This window comes from Cyprinodon tularosa, unplaced genomic scaffold (genome assembly GCF_016077235.1).
Source record: "Cyprinodon tularosa strain WSP-4 unplaced genomic scaffold, ASM1607723v1 ctg6, whole genome shotgun sequence".
Lineage (NCBI taxonomy): Eukaryota > Metazoa > Chordata > Actinopteri > Cyprinodontiformes > Cyprinodontidae > Cyprinodon > Cyprinodon tularosa.
Genome location: NW_024039340.1, coordinates 4,801,404 through 4,813,852, shown reverse-complemented (window position 1 = coordinate 4,813,852; position 12,449 = coordinate 4,801,404). Strand labels below are relative to the sequence as shown.

The window sequence follows — 12,449 nt, the reverse complement described above, 5'->3', positions numbered from 1 at the left end:
CTTGGTTGGTCCTTGGCTGGTCCTTGGTTGGTCCTTGGCTGGTCCTTGGCTGGTCCTTGGCTCGTCCTTGGTTGGTCCTTGGCTGGTCCTTGGTTGGTCCTTGGCTGGTCCTTGGCTGGTCCTTGGCTGGTCCTTGGTTGGTCCTTGGCTGGTCCTTGGTTGGTCCTTGGTTGACCCTTGGCTGGTCCTTGGCTGGTCCTTGGCTGGTCCTTGGTTGGTCCTTGGTTGACCCTTGGCTGGTCCTTGGTTGGTCCTTGGTTGACCCTTGGCTGGTCCTTGGTTGGTCCTTGGCTGGTCCTTGGCTGGTCCTTGGCTGGTCCTTGGCTGGTCCTTGGTTGGTCCTTGGCTGGTCCTTGGCTGGTCCTTGGCTGGTCCTTGGTTGGTCCTTGGCTGGTCCTTGGCTGGTCCTTGGCTGGTCCTTGGCAGGTCCTTGGTTGGTCCTTGGCTGGTCCTTGGCTGGTCCTTGGCTGGTCCTTGGTTGGTCCTTGGCTGGTCCTTGGTTGGTCCTTGGCTGGTCCTTGGTTGGTCCTTGGTTGGTCCTTGGCTGGTCCTTGGTTGGTCCTTGGCTGGTCCTTGGTTGGTCCTTGGCTGGTCCTTGGTTGGTCCTTGGTTGGTCCTTGGCTGGTCCTTGGTTGGTCCTTGGCTGGTCCTTGGTTGGTCCTTGGCTGGTCCTTGGTTGGTCCTTGGTTGGTCCTTGGCTGGTCCTTGGTTGGTCCTTGGCTGGTCCTTGGTTGGTCCTTGGCTGGTCCTTGGTTGGTCCTTGGTTGGTCCTTGGCTGGTCCTTGGTTGGTCCTTGGCTGGTCCTTGGTTGGTCCTTGGCTGGTCCTTGGCTGGTCCTTGGCTGGTCCCCTACAATCCCTTTTTTAAGCATCTAAAATATTCTTTCTGTCATCATTTGTGGACATTAAGATCTAAAGCGAAGCATCATCTCCTTGTCAGACCCTGTAATTGAGTGAAAGGGTGGAGTCAGAGTAAAAAAAATATGCAGGAGGGGGTCACTGCAGTGGCTGGAAGTTGGAGGGGATTTGGCTGGGGGTTGGAGGGAAGTGGGCTGCCATTCGGCCGGTATTTAACTGGGAAGGACCTTTTTTAATGGCTCCTACTGTAAGGAGGAACTGATACTTAGATCCTTCCATAAATCCATGTTTCTAGTTGACTGGATGATTCATCCCACTCTGTCTCTCTGGATTTATTCCTGCCTAGTCAGCAGCAGGCCTGGAAACCATAATTTGTACCGTCGGGACCAATGCCGCCATGTGGAAGCCTCTCGTCTCACAGCGAGGACTTCTCTGCTGCTCCCTGAAGACTGGAAGAGCCTCTGTGGCTGCGCTCCAACACGGACCTCCTCTCAAAACTTCCAAACGTTTCTCTCCAGCTTCATTGCTGAAGAGCATCAGAGGTTTTTAATCAGGAGAAACTGACTCTGTTGTGTGATCAGTTATTCCCCTCCGCTTAGAGAAAGTAAAATGCACTTCAGGCGTCCTCAGCCTTTGGAGAATGTTTCCCTGTTGTTAAGTGAAAAACCTTCAAGTGTGGTGCAAATCGGCCCCTGAGAGTCACCGGGTCAGTACACAGGCAGCAGAACATGAGTTTTTAACGAGCTGACTGCAGATGCAGCGTGGAAGTCATGCCCACCAGAGGATTTGTTAAAAATGCTGACTTTTACCCTCAGACTGAGCGGCTGCTGCATTCGTCGGTCAGAAGGAAGTGTTTGGATTTTACCTGATCTTTCTGTTCACCGTCCTGCAGATGATTCCTCCGCGGCGCCTCAGAGCGCCCTCCTGTTGAACTGCTTTAGCTCCAGCCCTGTTATCCTCAGCAGCCTTCTGAGAGGCCGAAAAGTGTCAGCAGCGACCAAAAGCAACAAAATTAAATGTCACAAAGTTTCACATTCTGCAAATGAGTGTGATCTTCCTCAGATGACCTCATCAACACCCCATCAACGGAGAAATTTAATTGGTTTAGTAAATCTGTGCTTTTAACCTCGTGGTGCTGAGAGAGACGGATCAGAAAATGGATATTTTGATGGCTAAATAAAACCTGACGTGCCACAGCTAAATGATGGCGGCCGCCTCACTCACATGTGATCTATTTATTTTGAAGAAATCAGCTCCAGCAGGACGATGTTTGATGCAGATGTTGATTAGATATGAGCATTAAGCCGTTTTTTTTCCCCACAGGAACAAACTGAATCTCTATTCCTCTGTTTCCTTTGCTCAAACACTCACCTCCATCTTTCATGGTTTCTGACGCTTAAAGATACGACAGAGTATTAGTGCCAGGCTAGAGATTTTGTTTCCTTCCATTTCGAGAATAAAGTCGTAAGATTAGGAGAATAAAATTGTAACATTACGAGCATAAAGTCGTAAAACTAAGAGAATAAAGTCGTAATATTATGAGAATAAAATCATAAAATTACGAGAATAAATTCGTAAAATAACGAGACTAAAGTTGTATTTTATAACTCTTCCAAGAAGCTCTTTCTTCCCTAAAATGAGGAATGTAGAGCATCATGTGAAGTTCTACTTTAGCATCGGTTTGACAATTCAGGAAATCTTTTAGCAGCAGCACACTTCTAGCCTGGTGAGACCATCGTGATCTCGCGAGCTTTCAAGATTTCACTTGCAGATCAGTCTGGAGACTCTCCGTTAAAGAAAATTTGGAGCCGTTCACCAAACGAACGTCCAATCAGCATTGGCTTTGAGGCGGGTTGAGGTGTGACGCAACGAGAAGCGCGACAGTTCAGTCTAAAGAACATGGCGGCTTCAGCCGATGAAACTAGCGTTAGCGTGGCTATCGAGCAAGTTTTATGGGAATTACAGAGTATTTCTTCACTGAAAGAAGAGCAAAACACTGCTCTGGAGGCTTTTCTCAGAGGAAAAGATGTTTTTGCTCTTCTCCCGACTGGTTTCGGCAAGAGTTTGATCTATCAATTGGCTCCTCTTCGTCCTCGCTCTGTTAGTACGTCACATGCTTCGTTGATCTGATTTGTTTATTTGGCCCGTCTATCACCAACATAGGCCAATCAGCTAACCAGTATTTTCGCCCCTTCCCAAAATTACTTCAACAGAAGGTTTCCAGATGGATATGTGGAGCAAATCCATCTGGCGGAGTCAGGTTAGCATCAAACAGGGCAGGATGTCAAACTGGACTCTGGTTGCTGATTGGTGGAGCTGGTCGGCCGTCATCTGCTGGGCGGAGCTCCAAGCTTTCTTTCTGAAATGGGTTGTGGTACAATGAATTCATTCTTTTAATATTACAACTTTATTCTCGTAATGTTGCGACTTTATTGTTGAAATGGAAGAAAAAAAATCTCTAGTCTGGACCTAATACTCTGTTATAAAGAAAACTTCTTTAAAAAAGTGGATAAATCCCCTCGAATCGCTATGATTTATTCTGCTGAAGCCATGATGTACAGGTGCTGGTCATAAAATTAGAATATCATGAAAAAGTAGATTGATTTCAGTAATTCCATTTAAAAAGTGAAACTTGTATATTATATTCATACATTACATACAAACTCATATATTTCAGATGTTTATTTTGTTTAATTTTGATGATTACAAATGACAACAAATGAAAATCTCAAATTCATCATATCAGAAAATTAGAATATTGTGAAAAGGTTCAAAATTGATGGCCCCTGGTGCCACACTCTAATCAGCTAATTAACTCAAACCACATGCAAAAGCCTTTAAATGGTCTTTCAGTCTAGTTCTATAGGCTACACAATCATGGGGAAGACTGCTGACTTGACAGTTGTCCAAAAGACGACCATCGACACCTTGCACAAGGAGGGCAAGACACAAAAGGTCATCGCTAAAGAGGCTGGCTGTTCACAGAGCTCAGTGTCCAAGCACATTAATAGAGAGGCGAAGGGAAGGAAAAGATGTGGTCGAAAAAAGTGTACAAGCAAGAGAGATAACCGCACCCTGGAGAGGATTGTGAAACAAAACCCCTTCAAAAATGTGGGGGAGATTCACAAAGAGTGGACTGCAGCTGGAGTGAGTGCTTCAAGAACCACCACACACAGACGTATGAAAGACATGGGTTTCTGCTGTCGCATTCCTTGTGTCAAGCCACTCTTGAACCACAGACAGCGTCAGAAGCGTCTTGCCTGGGCTAAAGAGAAACAGGACTGGACTGCTGGTGAGTGGTCCAAAGTCATGTTCTCTGATGAAAGTAAATTTTGCATTTCCTTTGGAAATCAAGGTCCCAGAGTCTGGAGGAAAAGAAGAGAGGCACTTCATCCACGTTGCTTGAAGTCCAGTGTAAAGTTTCCACAGTCAGTGATGGTTTGGGGTGCCATGTCATCTGCTGGTGTTGGTCCATTGTGTTTTCTGAGGTCCAGGGTCAACGCAGCCACATACCAGGAAGTTTTAGAGCACTTCATGCTTCCTGCAGCTGACCAACTTTTTGGAGATGCAGATTTCATTTTCCAACAGGACTTGGCACCTGCACACAGTGCCAAAGCTACCAGTACCTGGTTGAAGGACCATGGTATCCCTGTTCTTAATTGGCCAGCAAACTCTCCTGACCTTAACCCCATAGAAAATCTATGGGGTATTGTGAAGAAGAAGATGCAATACACCAGACCCAACAATTCAGAAGAGCTAAAAGCCACTATTAGAGCAACCTGGGCTATCATAACACCTGAGCAGTGCCACAGACTGATCGACTCCATGCCACGCCGCATTGCTGCAGTAATACAGGCCAAAGGAGGCCCAACTAAATACTGAGTGCTGTACATGCTCATACTTTTCATGTTCATACTTTTCAGTTGGCCAACATTTCTATAAATCCTTTGTTTTTATTGGTCTTCAGTAATATTCTAATTTTCTGATATGATGAATTTGAGATTTTCATTTGTTGTCATTTGTAATCATCAAAATTAAACAAAATAAACATCTGAAATATATGAGTTTGTATGTAATGTATGAATATAATATACAAGTTTCACTTTTTAAATGGAATTACTGAAATCAATCTACTTTTTCATGATATTCTAATTTTATGACCAGCACCTGTATGTGTCTGAGGAAATAAAGGATTTTCTCCCTGGTGTAAATAAGACATGTTCCTCAGAACTACTGGCTGTTTCTGTGCAGAAAAACAAAGATTTTTGTAAGAGAAAACGTTTACATTACATTTTTTTTTTTAAATCTCTTAGTTTTTTCTTTCTCAAAATATCCCCGAAAAAATAGTTTAAAATTGAAATTTAGAATAAAAGTGAAGATAATCAAACCTGAGCAGAAAAAACATCTAACAACCCTTTTTTTTAATCAGAAGTATAGAAAGGAAAGAAGATAACCTTTATGGGCAGAAAACTAACCTGGAATGACTCAGAGTGGATCTGTATGTGTGAAACGTCAAATTAAATGTATCAGTTTGAAACTTAATTTCTCTAAATTCAAAGTGCATTTAATAATGAAAACAAATTCATTTGCTTTCACACTGTATTTTTTGCATAAAAAAATTAATGAGACAATAAAAATAAAAATAAATGTTAAAATTCTTATTTTATTCCTGCCACACATCAGAGATGAATTAAGAATCTAATTGTTCATCTGGTAAAACTTTTGGCTGTTTTAGAGCTTTGATCTGATCTGAGTACCTCAGCTGAAACTGCTGGCTAAGGATGAGCTTAAAGGAAAAGTCAGCGATGAATAATCAATGGATCGTTATCTATACCTAAAACTAATACGTTTGCAGTTATTTCATAAAATTAGTAAAAAAATAAAAACAATAATTTTCATCGCGATCACTGAGTCTGGGAGCGGCCATTTTTGCCCAAATATAGTAACCCCTCCCTCCAGCCATCTTCCAGCAGTGACGTCACGGTGCGGTAAGCCTAACGCCATTCTCCCCGCTTCATTGACTCTTAAGCAATCCCTCACACCATGCTTGTAGCGACAGTGAAGAGGAAAAACTCCCTTTGAACAAGAAGAAACCTCCAGCAGAACTAATGCATTGGTGGTGATTTAATGAATTTAGTGTTAGTCGTTAAAAAAATAGAAAAAAAAATTTCATCGCAATCACTGAGTCTTGTAGCGGCCATTTTTTGTCCAAAAATGCATTGCAGCTGGATGCTGGAATACATCAGGTAAAAGTGGAAAAAAAGAGTTATTCCACCTTTCTGATTCCTGATCCTCCACGGACGGGTTGGTCGTTGGATCGCCAACTTGAAGAGGGAGGATTTGCCATCGAACTTCTGGCCAGAGAAAAAACCCGTAATATGTAGCCAACATTTGGAAGAAGAATGTTTTCAAGATGACTTGGATAATAGCGCGTTGTGACAAACACCAGATACAGCACTGGGACTTGATCAACAGCCGATACCGCACCGTGACAATGTCACTAACCAGTAGGTGGCAGTAGTGTTCTTTGACAAACATGGATGCCTCCAGTAAAGCACATTCACATGAAAATTACTCTGAATTAAAAACACTGATCATTTATTGAACAGGATGGAATCATTTCAGATTTGAAGCACCTTTAGAATTACTCTTAAAGTAGGATAATTAGATAATATTGCCCTTGAAATAAGACATTACAATTGTTTTTTTCTTATTTAAAGTGGAAGTTTTCTTGTTCCATTGGCAAAATGTTTCATTTACCTCCTCAATCCAAGATAATTTTTCAGTGTGTGACAAGATCTGGAAATAACAGAAAGACCGATTCCTGTCAGCATTAAAGGAAAACCTTCCCTGCAAAGAAGAGTCTCCAGAACATTTTCCCAGTCTTCAGAGAACCTCTAGCATGCAGATCTGCTGCAGCATTATTGGAACAGATGTTACTGAAACCGGCTGCTTCCAGAAGCTCTCAAACTGTCCAGGACAGCTTTTGATATGCAAACATAGATCAGTTTCAGAGCGTCTGCAGCTAGAGGGATGGGCCGGTCAAAGACGGCTTCAGCCGGCGCCGAGTCGCTCCTGTTTATCGGCGTGAGGCCGAGGAAGGAAACTTGTCTCACATGTTTGGGTTTTATCATCTCTGCTCATGTTCTGTGAAATGCAGCCGTTTCTGCAGAGAGAGTGAAGCAAATTGGTCACACAGCAGCTGCAGGAAACCTTTAGTTGTTTTTATGCCCGTCAGGATTCATGTCAGTGTTTCTTATCAAAGATGAACGAGCAGAAATGTGTCCAGTTAAGATCCTGTCAAGCAGAGCATATATGCTCCGCCTTATTTCATCCTGCTCCCCCTGTGCCTCATCATCTTCATTCTTCCTCCTTTTCTTGCTCTGAGCTGACAGCCTTTCTCCAGGATTATCGACTCCGACCTTCTTCATTCCTGACATCTTCCAAGCAGATATAAAACGAGCAGAAATGAAGTCAAAGAATTTACACAGAGCTGAGGTCACCTTCAGGATGTGTTGACTTTCAGTGGACCAGTGTCTTCTGTGAGGTTCTCCCTTCAGGTCCTCAGGTTCTCGGCTCACACAGTTCATGTCCGATTGTTTCTGTTGCTTAAAGGTATAGTGGAGGATTTTCATGAATTTTTGAAAAGACCTGCCCTCTCCACTTTTGAACAAAAATGCACAACCACGTGTGAGGGTGTGCACGAGTCCATTTCTCCTCGTGAACGCTCTGTTTAAAAGCAGCTGTTTGGGTCACTGATACAAGCTTACTTTCCAAAAGATAAGCAATTTTTCCACTATGTCAGACTCACCAGCGGTAAGTGAAAATGGGGACGAGGGCGTAGGATTGGCCTTGACAGTTAGGAGGACACCTTATTTAGATGAGTGGTGAACTGGTCCAACCATGGGCACCTTTAAAAAAAAACAAACAAACAGAAACTACTGTCAGTCTTTGCTCTAACTATAGACCTTAGATGACCAAGCCAAGCTTCAACGTTTTTCTTAAAGAACTTTGTTTGTATTTTCAATCACTTAAATTTAGGAAGAAGAAAAATGGTATAAAATTATACACTTTTGTAAATGACCGTAAACTCAGTGTAAACCCCTAAATATTATTATTTTATGTTTATTTTATTTATGTGTTTATTTTATTTATTTATTTGTTTATTTCCCCTTTTTTTTTATTTCTTAGCTTCTATGTCTCGTTTTTCTTAAAGTTATAATGTCACCAACTGTTGTATATCTGTGCTTGATGTTTGATTTATTCTGTAATGTTACACAGAATTGCCAATACAGCATTATAAAAAAAAAATACTATAGACCTTAGATTATGAAGCAATTAATATGAATAAATACTGAAATAAGGAGTTTAGGTTAAAAAATTTACACACAAACTAATTTCATTTATAATATTTTATGTCAGACATGAATTCATGCTCCTTTACTTGCTTTTCGTTCCCCTGTAGATTCTCTCTACCCGCGTGTTGATTAATCTGTTTCTGTGCGTCAACTTCTGTCAGTTTGAGGGAGGGACCAATCCACAGAGTAAACTGCCTGTGATTGGCTGCTTTTCAGGAAATCCCCCCGTTTGAAAAAGTACTGTTTTATTCCTGGTTATAATGTTAGCAAAACCTCTTCAGTCTAATTGCTGTTCCCTCTAGGTACAACTCTGACTTCAAATCAATATCTGTTATTAAATGATAATTTTGTCAACACATTGTTTGAAAACTAAAAGAAAGAAAAATGTGAGGGAAACGTCCAGTCATATTCAGAATTCAAACTTCTGAAAGTACTTTGAATATGAAGTTATTCCATCCTGTTCAATAAATGATCAGTGTTTTTAATTCAGAGTAATTTTCATGTGAATGTGCTTTACTGGAGGCATCCATGTTTGTCAAAGAACACTACTGCCACCTACTGGTTAGTAACGTCACGCTGCGGTCTCGGCTGTTGATCAAGTCCCAGTGCTGTATCTGGTGTTTGTCACAACGCGCTATTATCCAAGTCATCTTGAAAACATTCTTCTTCCAAATGTTGGTTACATATTACGGGTTTTTTCTCTGGCCAGAAGTTCGATGGCAAATCCTCCCTCTTCAAGTTGGCGATCCAACGACCAACCCGTCCGTGGAGTATGACTCATTTAAAACTTTTAGCATTTCTGGAGAAACTCACACAAACTAATTGATTATTTTAAATCCGACACCTCACAGAGTTACTTGAATTTAACTCTGATACTTTGGATGAGTTAACTCTCTCATTAATAACTAATTAATTAAGTTAATTAGACTAAACAATCTTTGAATTAACGCTGTAATTTCAACATAAAATGCCAACATTAGATTTTGCGTAGGAAAATACCTTTACAAGGAACTTATAAATACTAAAACGTTACCAATGAAATATCTGTCCTCCAAATATGACATCCTCATTGTATTTTAGGGTTACTGCAGGTTTACTGCAGAATTTCAAAATAAAGTACGAATTTGACTCAATGACTTGCTTTGCATCACATTCAGGCATAACAGCTTTTATCGTCCCTTTAAATATAAATATTGAATGATTCTTTGGTTTCTTTGTTCAAATTGTTCCAAAAACGGATTCCACTAAAGTTGGGCGTACAGGGTACGATTTTTTTCAATTGTTGCAGTCAGCTAAAGCTCACACTGTACGACGAAACCGCAGAGCATAAAAGTTCAGCTCACAATGTTTGTTTTCACACTGTGCGACCCGACGCTCTGATGTGATCTACCTGCTCACACTCTGCAGTGAGATGGCGCTACTCGGACTCGTCTATCTGGAAGTCAAACCAGTAGAAGAGGAATATGAAGCTCTCTAGAGTGAAACGCGCTGCTTTAGGGATTTGGGCAATTTGTGCTGAAAGCCCTAAAAAGAAAAGGAGACGACGTATTTGGACAAAGACATGGCTGAACAAACATGGCTACTACAGTTTCACTCTTTGCACCACCCGCCATGCTTCTGGGTTTTCCTCTGAGAAGAAGAAGGATCCTTGTTTGCCCACAGAGCGATTTGCCCACAACCACCTTACTGTTAGGTTTATTCAATGATGATTATTGAAGTAATGTGTGTTCATATGAAACATTGTAGAAATGAGACGCTCCACTCCTGTCTCATGATTCAGTCAGGAGACCATCCTGCCTTGTGATTCAGTCAAGAGGGGAGCATCCTGTCTTTATGAACTGATCAATTGTTCTGTCAGAACAATACTCTGTTTGTAACCATCTGTCATGTTCTGTTAATAAAACGCTCTGTGGAGGAGGTCCGGGGTGAGACAATGTGTTTGAGTCTGGGGTTCAACTGTCTCTCCTTCTGCAGAAGCCGTATGAAAACCCCTTACTGTGTATTTCAGTTCTTCTTTTACAAACCTACATTTTTGAACCCAACACTTACGACGGCTGACTGAATTTCAAACACGTTTGATTTTGGTTGTGAGAGGCTGATCGCCCTTCGTTACCCCCTGTACACTACACGATGCACGACGCAGGATCATAAGGAAACTCGGCACAATTGAAAAACTCTCACACGACTGGAAAATCGGCCCGAAAATTGTAAAAAAAAATTGTACAGCGTACGCCCGGCTTCATAGAATCATTGTTCTAAGTTATTTCTGAAAAATATCAGTTCCGTTTTAATAATAATTTATCTTTTTTTTCTCCTCAATGTTTATCCAAACAGTCGATAATTTTGTCAAACTTCAACAATTTTAACATAAGAAATACTGGATTTGTAGCGAGCTCTATATCTACAGTGTTTCCCACTCATTCATTTGGTTTTTACTTGTGAAAATCTCTTTTTTTTGTTGCAAAAATCAAAGGGATAAATGTTTCACATCCAATGCATCAATCTTCTAAACAGTATTAGTGTTATAGTGCTATAAAATATATACATTACTTTGTTAAATATTAAACCCTTTATATCCCAGCTGCTTTTGATAGTTTTTTTTTTGTGTAATTTATATATGATTTCCAGCCTAAATTCTCACCCAAGATTAAATCCAGAAATGTCCCTTAATCTATTAATTTGAGTTCCATCAATGTTAAGTGTAAAATCTGGGCTTTCAGAAGTTTCATTTTTTCAGATTTAACAATAATTTGTTTCCATCAAACGTTTTCTTCTTTCTCTTGTTCTTTTTTGAGCAGCTGTGTTATGTTGTCTTGCCCAGAATAAATTAAGGTAGTATCATCCTCAAACAGAATACATTTAAACAGTTTGGACATATAAAGAAAATCATTTATATGCAGAATAAAGATTTAAGGCAAAAGGACAAATCCCTGGGGTACTCCATACTTATAATTATTATTTTACTTTATGTATACGTACATATCAGCACCAGTGGGGCAGTGAATGGCACTGCTGCCTTGCATCAACAAGGTTCGATTCCCGGCCCGGGGTCTTTCTGCATGGAGTTTGAATGTTCTCCCTGAGCATGCATGGGTTCTCTCCGGGTACTCCGGCTTCCTCCCACAGTCCAAAAACATGACTGTTAGGTTAATTGGCTTCTCTAAAGTCCCCTTAGGTGACCCCAACTGAGAAAAGTGTAACGAAAAATGGATGGATATTGCTTTTATTTTGACTTAATAAATCAACTGGAAAAGATAAAAAAATCTTTCTAGAACTGAAAAGAAGTTAGGAAACAAGTTCATCGGCATCCTTGACGTATTCTTAAAGCTGCAGCTGCTTTTTGTGTTTTTATTCAGACTTATTAAAACTTATTAAAAACTTAAAACAAGTTTCAGACTCCCCAGAACTTCAGCCCTGGGCCTGTTTTTATAATCTTCTCTCACCCCTCTGGTCCTGCCTTTCCAGGTCCAACTGTTTCGAGGTTTTTGCCCTGAATGGAACCGTCACCAATATTCTTCAGTTTTGCACTGCGGCTGAAAGCATTGACTGGCTCCAAGCAATATCTACAAACATCAACGACTTGACGCAGGAGAACGTAAGTCCAAGCCAAAAGAGATCTGCAGAACAGCAACACGTCGGCCGGCCCATATTTGCATGTTTTTTTCTTGTCTCGGTATCAGCTGAATTGTGCCTGCATTAGCTGCATCCCAAAAAAAGTGAAAAAACAATCCACTGGACTTTATTTCCCAGTTTAAAGACGTTTCTCTTCCATCCAGGAAACTTTTTCAATTCAAAATGTCAGAAATAGCATTTAGTTCCAGGTTTTATCCAGCAGCCCAACAAAGCCTGGTTTATGTTTAGAAAACATGCACATAGAAACGGATGAACGGGTCCCCCCCTTTGGAATGGAGGTCGTTTGGCTTCTTTTGCTAGCCTGCAATGCCCCATACCTGTCTGGTTTCATTTAGTGTTGCACTGATACCAGTGTGGGGCGGGGCCCCGATCCATCACTATAATGGTGGTATCGGTATCGGTGAGTACCAACCAATAGGGCACAGATATCATTTTTAGAGCCAAAAGTATCTTCAACTATTGTCACCCATTCCAGGTAGGCAATAAAAAGTTCACTTTGTTTTAGTCTTTTTTCCTGCTTCACAAAGGTAGGCAGCAGCTTGATAAAGCCATGATGGTGAAGTAATTTTGGGAAGGGGCGAAAATACTGGTTAGCTGATTG

The 12,449-nt window shown here is 41.1% G+C and overlaps 1 protein-coding gene across 1 annotated transcript in view; it reads left to right on the top strand.

The window, feature by feature from the left end:
- sntg2 (syntrophin, gamma 2) overlaps positions 1-12,449 on the top strand; it is a 169,338-nt gene that overhangs the window by 104,314 nt on the left and 52,575 nt on the right. Inside the window, exon 8 of the mRNA XM_038307030.1 lies at positions 11,681-11,810. Coding sequence (XP_038162958.1) covers positions 11,681-11,810 — 130 coding nt within the window. The remainder of the gene's footprint in view (positions 1-11,680; positions 11,811-12,449) is intronic.